Genomic DNA, 12327 nt, shown 5'->3' with positions numbered 1-12327 from the left:
AAACTCAAACAAAATATAGATACAAATATATCTCAACGCGTCGATAAACGAACAACAAAAATAAGATCAAACTATTAAAAAACCACAACAAATCATAAGTTAAAGTCGAAGGATATGAAAAAACTGTCCATTAACACAAATCACACATCTAAATTCAATATGTGGACACCCGTTTTTGTCCGGGTTTTTTTTTTACCGTTATTTTATTATTATTATTATTATCGTTATTTTTATTATAAATTAATTACATGTATTTTTGCAGGCCAAATTAAGGCCTGATTACAATTGGCCCAGAGACCGGGAGCCCAACAACCCATCAGATTAGGGTTTCAAACCCTAAATCAGTTTAGGGTTTCAAACCCTAAATCAGTTTAGGGTTTCAAACCCTAAATCAGTTTAGGGTTTCAAACCCTAATCCCCTAACTACACAGCCGCCGCCCAAGCCAGAATCCAATCCCTCAGCCGCACGTTGATCTTCACCAGTCATGCCTGAGCCGCGTGAGCAACCGTGAGCCAATCACCGAGCCACCAAGCCGAGGTGTCCCGTCGCCGCCGACTGCTCTCCTGCATGAACAGTGACCCAATCAAATAACAGTGGCCTAACTTACCCCAAATCTAAAAAAAAACCCATTAGAATAGCATCCTAAAATCCCGAAAAATCTGGATTTTATTCACCCAATCAGAGAAATCAAATCCTATCTACCTAGATATCATCATCATCTCACCAGGAATCCAGAGAAAGCAAAGATAAAAGAAGCCAGGGAAACGAAAGAAAAAAAGAAAAAAAAACCAGAGGAGACAGAGGGAAATTCGAAACAAAAAAAAACAGAAGAAAAAGGGGAGAAAAGAAAAAAAGTTTTACCTTCTCTAACCCCACCGTGGATCTCTCTGTGACCTTCTCCGATCCCAGCTAGCCCCATTTCTGAAGGTAAAGCCTTTGTTTTTTTCTGGTTTTGGGGGGAAGTCCGGTTCGGGTGGTAAGTTGTGGGTTTGGGTTCTAGAGGTTGGGTTTTCAAAGGAGAGGTCGTTAGTGGGGGATAGTTGATCGGTTTAGGTTTAGTGGCCACTGATTAGCGGTGGCAGGAGGCTTGGTCGCCTCCCATGGCGGTGAGCCGAGGGAGAGTTCTCTCCCACGGGTTTGGGTCTGCGGCTGAGGAAATGAGGGGGAGAGTAAATGATTTTAGGGTTTTAATATAACCCTTAAAAAGGGTTATATTTCAGACATCGAGCGACGTCGTTTTGAGGCATGAGTGAGGCCGAGTGGTGGGATTAAGGGCTAATAGCCCATTTGGTCCTCTTACCTCTGTAATCTTGCACGCGTGTCCTTATAGTTTATGGGTAAACAACAGTTTAGGTCCCTGCAGCTTATGTAATGGTTGTAATCTTGCCACTTTAATGAAATTCCATCATTTCATTTTGAGCTTTTATTTTATTTTTGTTACATTTTCGTCATTATTTGCTATTAAACATTTTTGTGGTTATATTTGTGCTTCAGCCATCAAACTTTAATTTATTTATACATGTGCAGTATAGTTTATTTGTTGGTTCATTTTAGTCACTATTTACTATGTAAAAGAAATACATGTTTTATTCATGTTTATAATCCATGTATTTTGATTCTGAATGCATTTTGATCACTACTTTTATATATTGGGTTAAATGCTGAATATGGCTTGCTTGTTTTACTTTCATTTTATTTTAGTCCTTAATAATATTGTTGAGTTATTTTGGTTTCTAGTATTTGTATTTTTAATGTTTTATATTTGGGTTCTGTTTGTTTTGTAATTGCTGTTTAGTCCTTTAGTTTCTGTTTTTGGCATTTTGGTCCTTTAACTTTCTGTTATTGATTTTAGTATTTTAAATTCCTGTTTTTGCTGTTTAGCCCTTGAAGATTCTGTTTTTACTGTTTTAGTTCCCAAAATTCTTTTTTTTTATTATTATTTTGGTTTCTAAAGTTTCGATTGTATCTATTTTGGTTCTTTAATTTCCTGTATTTTTGCAGTTTGGTCCCTAATATTTTTTTGTCATTTTAGCTCTTTTAATTTCCGTTAATTATATTTTATTGCCTTTAATGATTTATTTTGGTATTTTAGTTTGGTTTGTAATATTTAGTTGTTTGCTTTTCAATCCTTTATACATGTATAGTAAATGTTCTTATTTAATATTGTAAATATTTTATGTGTCATTTGCGATCATATTTGTTTCTATTTTATTTCCTTAGTTGTTAATTTCATTCAAATATTTTTCAAGAACATGAATTTGTAGAACGGGCGGGGAAAGTATCACTGGATCGAGGTGGTACAATCCGATACGACGTTCAAGCTGAATAAATAAAAATGCAAATTTTTCCTTTTACAAGCTTATAGACATTATTTTTATTGTTATTTTATTTTTTGATGTTCATATTGTTTGATATTTAAATTTTAATCTTTATTATTATTTCTTCATTGAATCTTAATATGAGTGATGTATGTTTTGGAAAAATAAAATATGATGTATTTTATGTCAATTTTCGATATTTTTTTTTAAAAAAAAAAAAGAAAATATTCTTTACAAGTAAGAAATAGACGAGGTAGCTTTCCCGGCGGAGGATTGCAAATCTCGGGATTTCTTATTGAGAAAAGGATTTTTTCTATTTATTTATTTTAACTAATATTCAATAAATAGATCATAATTTATTTATTATTATATTTTTCATAATTTTTATTGTATTAATGGTTGTTATGTTAATATTAACGATACATAAATTAAACATATTTTATTTTCTACTCATGACGATGTTATTTAGTGGTAATTCAAAGATAGGATATATACTTTATAGATAAGAAATAGATGAGATAGCTTTCCCGTTGGAGGATTGCAAATCTTGAGATTTCTTACCAAGTGAAGTATTTCTATTATTTTAACAAATATTCAATAAATAGATCATATTTTTTACTAAAGATTCGAAATTATAATTTCCGCCATTTACGACGATGTGTAAGCTACACAGTACCAATTTTGGGCGTGGTGGGGTGTTTACCCTTCCCCACACGTAACCGACTCCCGAACCTGTTTTAAATGAATCTTTGGTAACGTAGACCAAAATTTTGTCTTATAAAATTATTTTTCTTAAAATTGTTTTTAAAAGACGTTTTTAGGTATTTGACCTACCTAATCCAAAGGTCGATGGCGACTCGAGTCAATTTAATCCAAATTAATCCAAAATACTCAATTTTTCAAAATAAAAGTCATAATTGTTTTTTAAAAAAAAATACTTAATTGTTTTAAAAAAAAATGGTTATGACACAATACAATTTTCCTTTTGATTTTTCAGTTAATCTGATATTTCATATGATTCCATCAACATTTTCTTCGGTTTGAGAAAGTGTTAGTTTCTTGTTTATGTTTATCAACTCTCAAGGTTTGTGATCGAGGCAGTTATTGGCGTATTGCCATTATAGCTACGTTCATATATCGGATTTTTCAATCGATCTTTCTAAATTTGAGCTTCCTACCTATTTGTATAGCTAAAACGGTAACGCTTCTCTTTGATTGTTAGTTTTCATAACGACTTTGATTTATGGATTCTATGCTTCATATGAAGGAAGTTACTGTTATGTTGTGTTCTTATTCTGGCTGTCATTATTGGTAATAAGATATCTGCTTTGGTTACAGGGACATGCGTAACAACAGAGTTGCACTTTTTGATGGCATCGAGGAAGGTGGCATAGGGGCCTCATCTTCGTACTCGCACGAAATCGATGAGCATGAAAATGAAAGAGTAAAATGCCTTGGTTCACGACAGTATACGAGTAAAATGCCAAGGCAGCCGCAACAAGAAATCTTTAATTTACAATCTGCTTTATTCAGTGGATATGATTTACTTAACCCACTTAAAATTGGATTAATGCTACCGATTTTCAAACCTTGAAGAAGATGATATTATTAAAAAAAAGCATCCATGAATTTTAAACTCATACCGTAAAATAAACATGAAATTTTCATGGATATACCTAAAGCTCACGGTGAAAACATACGCTGCATGAATTAATTTATATTAAAGCTGAATTTAGCAAAAGACTGCATAAATAACTTTTTGATCTGCAGCTTTGCAGGGAGAACTAAGAAGGTTTGTGTTGTTCGTTGATTACATAATAACAATTACTCGAAGCTCAACTTCATTAAAACATGAAATAATAACAAATCTTCAGCACACACTATCAAGTTCTAGATCAAGAAAACAAGAATACGAAATAATTAAAAAAAAGGAAAAACAAAAACAGAACGTCTTAATTCATCTTGCCTTCCCTTGCTCCTCGAAGTATGATTTTACCAGCTATTAATACTTCATAATAATCTACAAACAACTATACATATATAAAGAAATCCTCTTAATTATATGTATATATATAATAATAATACTATGGATCATGACCTAATCGCAGCTCCAAGTCCAGTTCATATTCTTGACTACTCCCATATGTGTTGTTGTTTTCGTGATCAAATGAACCAATTCCCAATCTAAGAGTACTCCCAGGCCAATGATTCTCACGCTGTGAGTTGTCTACAAACAACTCATCACTGTTTCGGGGAAAAAGTTTTATAACTTACAGGTAATACCTAATGAAGATCCATGGAGTAATGCGGGCGATGGCTTTGGATAGGAGGATAGGGTTTAGGGTTTAGGGTTACGTTGTAGTTGTCATCACAAACAGAAACTTTGTCTGCAACTCTAGGAAGAGAACTAGGCCTGCTGCTCTTGGCTCTCTCCTGCCTATGGATGTTCATGTGCCCTCCTAAAGCTTGTGCCGTGGTGAACCCTCTCTTGCAAAACACGCACTCGTAGGACCGGCCGGTACCAATATCATTGGTGTCTTCGCTCGAGCTCCTCGAGCCTTCGAGCTGGCTGGATTCCATGGGAAGTGTTGAAGATCTAATCAAAGATATTATTGGTTCGGTTGGAGATTATGGTGTGGTGGAAGAAGGAGATGGGGTAATATAGAGAGGAAAAGATGAGATACGTATAGCAAAAACAAGAGACAAATGAGAAACAAAGGCATTGGGTAATAGCAATTAGCTGTCTGAAAAATGTTCAGAAAAGTCTTAGATGTTTGCTGGGCGAGCTTTTCTGTTAGCCGGCTATGGTGGTTATTCTATTTCCACCTTTGGCAGACAATACTTTAATATTTTATCAATTTTTTTCCTACTATTTGTCTCCCAATTAGAATTTCTATGTTGTTCATTTCGTGAAATTTTCACCTAATTTATTTAAAATTAATTATTTTCCAATTAAGATTGTACTTCCGTTTAATTCGTACATATTAATTAAGGAGTATTTAATATTTAGAGTTAATTAAATTACAAGATCTAAACTCTAACTCTAATTTTAAATTGACCATTAAATTTTAAAATATTATATTTTAGTCATTAAATTATCAATATTACTTCATTTTTTGTCAAGGCAAAAATGCATCAGATGTCCCTATTCTTTTTTTAAAAAAAAATCAATGTGGCTCTCGTATTTTTTTCTCCCTCAATGTGCCGCCTTAACTCAGAAAACAAACCTAATATGCCCCTTTGACCAATATTTTTTCGTCGTTGACCGTTACGATGTTGAGGTAGCAATTCACGGTGATGACATGGCAGTCCATGGTGGCAGATTAAAATGGTGGATGACATTATAGATGGGCTAAATTGGTAACTCTAACATGACAGATGGACCGTCACATCAGCATCGTGGACCACAACGTCAACACCGTGAACTGGCACTCCAGTATTGTAATGGTCAACAACAAAATACGTTGGTCAAAGAGTCACATTAGATTTATTTTCTGAGTTGGAGGCCACATTAAGAGAAAAATAATGTAAATTATTTAGAATGTTTAGAAACTTAGAGACCAATTCAAAATGGAGATGATAATTCTCATCATATGTAATTATCTCTAATATGTACCAATATGAATTAATTAACTCAACTGTCATACATACTTGTTTATAAAATTATTACATGTTAAACCTATTCACATTGAACCACTAATCTTAATATTTACGAGTCAAATACGTTAAGCCTAAGGAACTTTCAGGAATTGACGACATTTTCAAAGTTTAAAATGCAACTTTCATTAAATAAGCACGTATTATGTCCTTTCAAAAAAGACAAAGCCCTCAGCTCTCAATAGTTAAATGAAATAATTATTGTTTTGATCCTCTCTCAGTTACCAATAATTCAATTTAAACTTTTTAAAATAATTTCAAAATTTTACACCTTTATTTGAGATTGTTGCTTTAATTTGTGACTTCATGCTTGGAATGTATATCAGAAACATGTAGGAACCTTCCTGCATAACGTAAATAGGGGAAATAGTGTACTTTTTGTACCCACCATTTGTCCTCCAGTATCAACTTTTCCACCATAATTAAGCCCCAAAAGTATAAATATAATTGATGACTGAAGGTTAAATCTTCTTAGTTTTAAAATTAACAAAATTTATCAGTTAAATGTTTTGATATATATATATATATTATCATTAATCATTATTGTATTGTATTAAAATAACAATTAATCTTATTAATGTGACACTTATCATAGTACAGATGATTATAAGATAAATAAATTTGAAGTTTTTAAAAATATCAATTAGATCTCTCCACCACATCATCAGTTACACTTTATTGTTACATCATTAACAAAAACTAATATATGTTCTTATGACATGATTTTTCTATGCTCTTGTGATATTTTATTATGGCTTTTGGTAAGTTTTATGCGTACCTATGTGGTCGTGTTGGTGCTCGCATAAAGATCCTCATGACATTTATTTTCTGATTAGTTTATCGGTAGTCATGGATTGTCAGATCTCTTCTATGGTAACATGTTGTTTTTCGATATTATCAAAATTGTGTTGCGAAGTAGTCTGTCAGATTACTTGGTTCGCTCACCATTATTTTATCACTACGTAAAACGTCTCGTTCGGTAGAAACAACGAATAGTACTATTCTCGAAAGAATGTTTAATTTTTCTTCTTATCTTTGAGTTTAATATTTTTATTTTAAGTGTACATTTTTTTGTTGATTAATGTCCCCGATTTTCTCTTTAGGTTTGTTGTAATTTTGATTCATACAATTACATCTATTAATGAAATCCAGTTGATATAGTTAAAATATAACAGAGTCAATGAAGGTAAACAAATACAATGAGACATTGACTTGAAAAAAATATCACGTCTTAAGTTTTACTTAATTAGATATTAATTAACGATGTTAACTTAAAGTGTTATAATAATAATATATAAATGAACGTTTTAGATATGAAATTAGACATTTTATTAAAATATATATATCATATTAAATATTTTATCAATACATATATATACCAACTTTGATATTACCTGTTAGTTTATAATAGGTCATGAAAAATTAAAGGATTTTTTAAAATTAATTTATATAATTCTTTAATAAATTTTAAGTCTAATATTAATCTTATCTAAAAGGAGGGAAAATATAACTCTAAAATTATTCGAGTTGTATTTTACAATTTGATTTAAACTTGAAATTTTTTGAGTTGAGACGAGTTTATAAAATTGCAACTCAAATTTAATTCAAATCAAGTAAAAAAAAATCAAATTTTTAAATTGAATCGAGTTTTACTCACCCATACAAAATACAAAACAAGGCAAATATCAATCTTGAATTACGAGGAACCATGAATATATGGCCGATAGAGGCCGGTTTTGTATTGGAAGCCCGTCCAACAAGTGGGCTACAATTATCCGATGGACCTGTCAGTCCATGCCAGCTCCATTTGTATAACCAATTAGAGTTGACACAAGTGGTTGAGATTCATGAATTTAATCTTGTAACGTTAAGTTTGAATCCTACCACTGTCACTCTTAGTAGACAATCTGTAAATTCCTATGTAAATCTTAATTGGGTCTTAGATATACATTAACCCTGGACTAAGAGAGCCAACCTTAACCTAAACTTTTATGTATCCAAAAAATATGTAAAAAAAAACATTAAAAAAAATTAATTTATGTATATATAAATGATTAATTTTGGACAAATAAATCGATTTTTTAACAACTTTACTCACAAATCAACCGTCATATTAATTATATAATATGTGATTGGATTGAAGTTGAACGAGGCTCAAATTTTGTTAGAGGAACTTTATAGCCTTAAGGCACAATATGTGAGACGAGAGGCGAATAGAGTGACACACACTCGTACAATGAGCCTTGTCGAGGATCAATCTTTTTTGGTTTTATTATGACGAATCAAATTATATTAAAAATGATGTAATTCTTGATGCAATCGACATTTAAATGAAATCTATGTTACCTTTTGAGAAGAAGAAAAAAATACAGATTAGACAATTAAATCTTACAATATTACATTAAGAAATGTAAAAGGCATAGTATTTGAGTTGATAGCTATAGTGATTTCAGCTAAGAATTTGAAGTCTCAACGCCCATGAATTAAAAGCAAAAGGACTTGACTTTGCGAACAAGAAGGAAGAGAAGAGAAGAGACGAGACGAGACGAGCAGGCAGCCTTAAGAAGATGACGTGCACCGACTAGCTTTTCCTTTTTGTCCAAATACTCATCCTTTCACTAAAACATGCACTTGTTCACCTCCTGTTCTCCGGTCTTTGACCCTCCCCTAAACGTCTATTCTTTTAGCCTTTTTCTTGTTTATTTTTCACCCTTGTGGGGGGAATTCTCCTCATGTTGACCCCCTTTTTTCATCCTTCAAGAACCTGCCTTTTCACTGTTCCCCTCTTTTTAAATGCTCCGACACTGTGTGACGGTGGGCAGCAGAGTTGTTCGAGTGTTGGTTTTTTGTTTGTTTTTGGTCGTGGTTTGCTGGGATGGCGAAGGAAGCCTGGGTTTCTTGTTAAAGAAAGCCCATCATGTTCCCCCCTGACATCTTGTGGGGAACATGCAACACTTTCAGATTGTTGGGAAACACAACATCAACACTCGAGATTTGCCATTACACTACTCTTACCTTTTAATCACCCGTAATTAAAAGATTAACTACGATGTTAACATGACACCAACATAATATTAATTCATTATTGAAAAATAAGAGGGAAAAACTATTGCATCAGCTATACTATTAGTTTTTTTAACACGGATGATAAAAAAGGGAACAAAATATAGTGTTGGGTATGATTTTTAAAAGAAAAATAGTTTGGTGGTCAAAACAAAACCGTATGAACAGCCTGTGACTAAATACATATTTTACCTTTTTTATTTAAAATAAAGAACATGGGATACTAGGGGTATGGTTGGTGAGAGTATTGTAAGTACATTCCCCTCCGGGTGGCTTACTATCAAACAGTATACAAGTAAAGGGCTACAGTTGGACGCATGCTTTGGTGATCTTGATGGGAATTCTCATCTTTTTTGTTCCCAATTTCAACGAGTATATAATTAATAAAGGAAAGCCTTTAAAGAATAATGACGTACTCTACGTTCTGATTTCGCATCGCAAAGAATGCAAATAGAACATTCATTAATTGATGAAGAAACATCCCATCCTCATCTGTCATATACCAAACAAACAACTTCACCATCCAATATTATTATGTCATTTAATTAACCTTACTCGACTACGTACCCTCTTATGATCATCCTGGTTTTGACAGTTAAAGGGAAAGAAATTTTCTGAGCAAAGCCCATGTCTGATACATTAAATGAAAAAAGTAAGGCAGCCTTGAACTCTTAACATCAGTATTGCTTCATATAATAACAGCATTTCATCATGGATCATAAAAAGGAAGAAGGAACCGAAAATAAGTAAATGCAACCTATATGATGAGATAAGATACATAAATTTGGAAGGCGCCATTGCAGTTAAAGATGACCGAGTCGAAGCTCCAAATCTAAAACCTCCTTTGAATCTTCAAGCTCGTAGTTCTGAGGGTGCATCTTCAAATTTGCCAAATCTCCGAGTTGAGAGTTGAAGGGCTTTCTTCGGTTTTCCCCATAGGATAGAACTGAAGATGGAGAAGGAGTAGTAGTGTTGTAGAGTGGGGAAAGCAAGGAATGATGGGGATAGGCTGATATGTTAGCCGAATGAGAGGATATTAAATTAGACGACGGTGAAGCATTAAGGTTAGGGTTAGGGTTTGGTTTGTTAGGGTTCTGGGATTCTAAAACCCATGAAGATAACAATCTTAACCTGGCTCTATCCTTCCTATGAACATTCATGTGACCCCCGAGTGCTTGAGCTGACCTGAATTCCCTTTTGCAAAAGCTGCAGCTGTAATATTTTGCAGGCCATGGTGATTTACAACATGAGTAATCTTCACCATTCAGCTCCATAAAGTCGAACCTGTTCAAGTCCCACTTTGTTCTCGAATCACTCCTCTCCATGCTTGCTTTCTATATTCTACAGACATCACAAAAAAAAGGTATTAAAAACTTCAAAACAGTGTTGGTTTGAGCAGAGAGTTCGAAGGAAAATCTTGTAGAGAAAAGGGAAGATAACGTACTGATGATCGATATGCGAGTGATGCAGTTAAGTTGACCAGAGTGAGACGAACTGGGCAAGTATTATATCTTGCTTTATAGATAGCCGCTTCTGAAATTCTATTCTCCACAAACAAAAAACAGTTTTGTTGTATTAAATTAAATGTTGCTTCTGTTTCTGGATATTAATTAATTGACTGATATAACAATCCAAAAAGGTCAATCGAAAAATAGTAAAATCAAACGTTGATCGTCATGATACTTATATGACAATTCACAAACTTACATGACAATCTACAATATTGATGTGACAGTTCATGATATTATTGTGACAGTAAACAATGGACGATGATGTGGTAGGTAGACTTAATTGATTATTTTAGAAAGTTTAAGAAATTATTTAATTTTTTTAAAAAAATATTTAAATTAAAAATATAAAATATAAAAAATATTAAGATATTAAATACATTAAATATAAAAATGCTACAAAATTAAACTATTAACTAAAATTTTATATAAGGACCACGTTGAGTGTAAAAAAAATGTTCATAGACCATGTTAATCTTTTTACAAAAGTTTGAGAGTTTTAAATACCATTAAGTTAAAAAAATATTGTTAAAATGATTTAAACATGCGTAAGGTAAGTTAAAAATCTAGATATAATGTTTCCTTATTTTTAAATTTCCAAAACAATTTTAATGAAAATACTGAGAACGTCTTTTTTATGTCTTCATATTTTCACTTATTTTTTTTTTCATTTTCAAGAAATCATTTTTTCAATTTTACAACCAAACTTGTTTTGTTCAACGTTTTATATTTTCTAAAAAAATGAAAATGAAAATAATAAATATTTTTTAAAACCAAATAGACTCTTACTGTGTCGATTTATAGATATTATGAGCCCCAATCCTCCTTCAGCTATGGGTTTACAAACTGCATTCAAGCCCACTCTAACACCCTGGGCCTTTGAATCGCTTTCTTTCTCTCGATAAGAAATTGTGACCATAAGATGAAAAATATCATTATTGATTCACCATGGGTTGCAGTAGAAGGTTACAGTCAAAGTTGCTTGCAAAAAGATGTAAAAGATGTCAAGGTTCAACGCTCCTGCTTACTGTTTAGGTCTTCCTTTGCTTATATCCATGCTGCTTCTAGGAAAGCCAGAAAAGGGACTATTTTCCCAGTTTTACACCTCGTTTTCATAATCCATTTCGTGTCCAAAGGATTCGCAGATACATTGATCTAAAGACCAGTCTAGGAGCGTTGAAATCCTCAAAAGAAAACCCCAAAGTCCATGTTCCAACCCGACATGCCGATTAACACCAGTGTTTGATTCAGCAAACTGCTTGATTAAAGAAGATTTAGCTGATAATTTTACACTTACGTGACGACGTTGTCTAATTGACGTGCATCCCAGGAAACTCAGGTCAACCCATCGAGAGCGATGCGTTTCTAGTCGTCCAAGCACATATAAAAACACCAAACTTCGCTAATTATCCTCAAGTTCAGGGCTACATCGATCTTGATTAGTCATTTATTTGCTTGTTAGCTTTGTGCCATAAACGTTAAAATGGGCAATCTACGTCGTTTTCTTGTCGCTGCAACCGTGATCTTTCTTGTAAGCACTCATCCGTACGAGGGTTCCGGGCGGGTTCTAAACGGCGGAGGATATCATGATCTTGTGCTGCAGTCTGTCCACAAGGGGGAACCTATCCCTCCTTCTGAACACAACGGCTGCACCAACATTCCTGGCAGTAATGAGCCGCCTTGCATCGGCGGCAGGGCCTTTGCAGGCCATGTCATGGCTCCTCCGCGGCTACGACCTGGCCAAACGATTCCGTTTAATGCAGCAGCCTAATCTCAAATG

The 12327-nt window shown here is 33.4% G+C and overlaps 2 protein-coding genes across 2 annotated transcripts; both read right to left on the bottom strand.

Moving 5' to 3' along the window:
* Positions 1-4403: 4403 nt before the first annotated feature.
* On the bottom strand, positions 4404-4899 carry LOC120153365 (zinc finger protein 11-like). Its single transcript, XM_039165330.1, has 2 exons — positions 4675-4899; positions 4404-4535 (listed from the first exon to the last, which is right to left on the bottom strand). The coding sequence occupies exons 1-2, from the start codon at positions 4897-4899 to the stop codon at positions 4404-4406; spliced, it is 357 nt and encodes a 118-aa protein (XP_039021261.1).
* A 4943-nt stretch (positions 4900-9842) lies between these two features.
* LOC120153363 (zinc finger protein 11-like) lies at positions 9843-10364 on the bottom strand. Its single transcript, XM_039165329.1, has one exon. It carries the CDS (start codon positions 10362-10364, stop codon positions 9843-9845), a length of 522 nt encoding a protein of 173 aa, XP_039021260.1.
* Positions 10365-12327: the final 1963 nt, after the last annotated feature.

Source organism: Hibiscus syriacus, unplaced genomic scaffold (assembly GCF_006381635.1).
Source record: "Hibiscus syriacus cultivar Baekdansim isolate YM2019G1 unplaced genomic scaffold, ASM638163v2 tig00111099_pilon, whole genome shotgun sequence".
Lineage (NCBI taxonomy): Eukaryota > Viridiplantae > Streptophyta > Magnoliopsida > Malvales > Malvaceae > Hibiscus > Hibiscus syriacus.
Note: the sequence above shows the minus strand (reverse complement) of the source record. Positions and strands in the feature narration are given on the sequence as shown.

Excerpts from the sequence above, each read along its gene's own strand:
- LOC120153363 (XM_039165329.1), bottom strand. The coding sequence starts at position 10,364 with ATGGAGAGGAGTGATTCGAGAACAAAGTGGGACTTGAACAGGTTCGAC.
- LOC120153365 (XM_039165330.1), bottom strand. The coding sequence starts at position 4,899 with ATGGAATCCAGCCAGCTCGAAGGCTCGAGGAGCTCGAGCGAAGACACC. Across the intron at positions 4,536-4,674 it reads TTTGTGATGACAACTACAAC|CGTGAGAATCATTGGCCTGG; the intron begins GTAACCCTAAAC and ends GACAACTCACAG.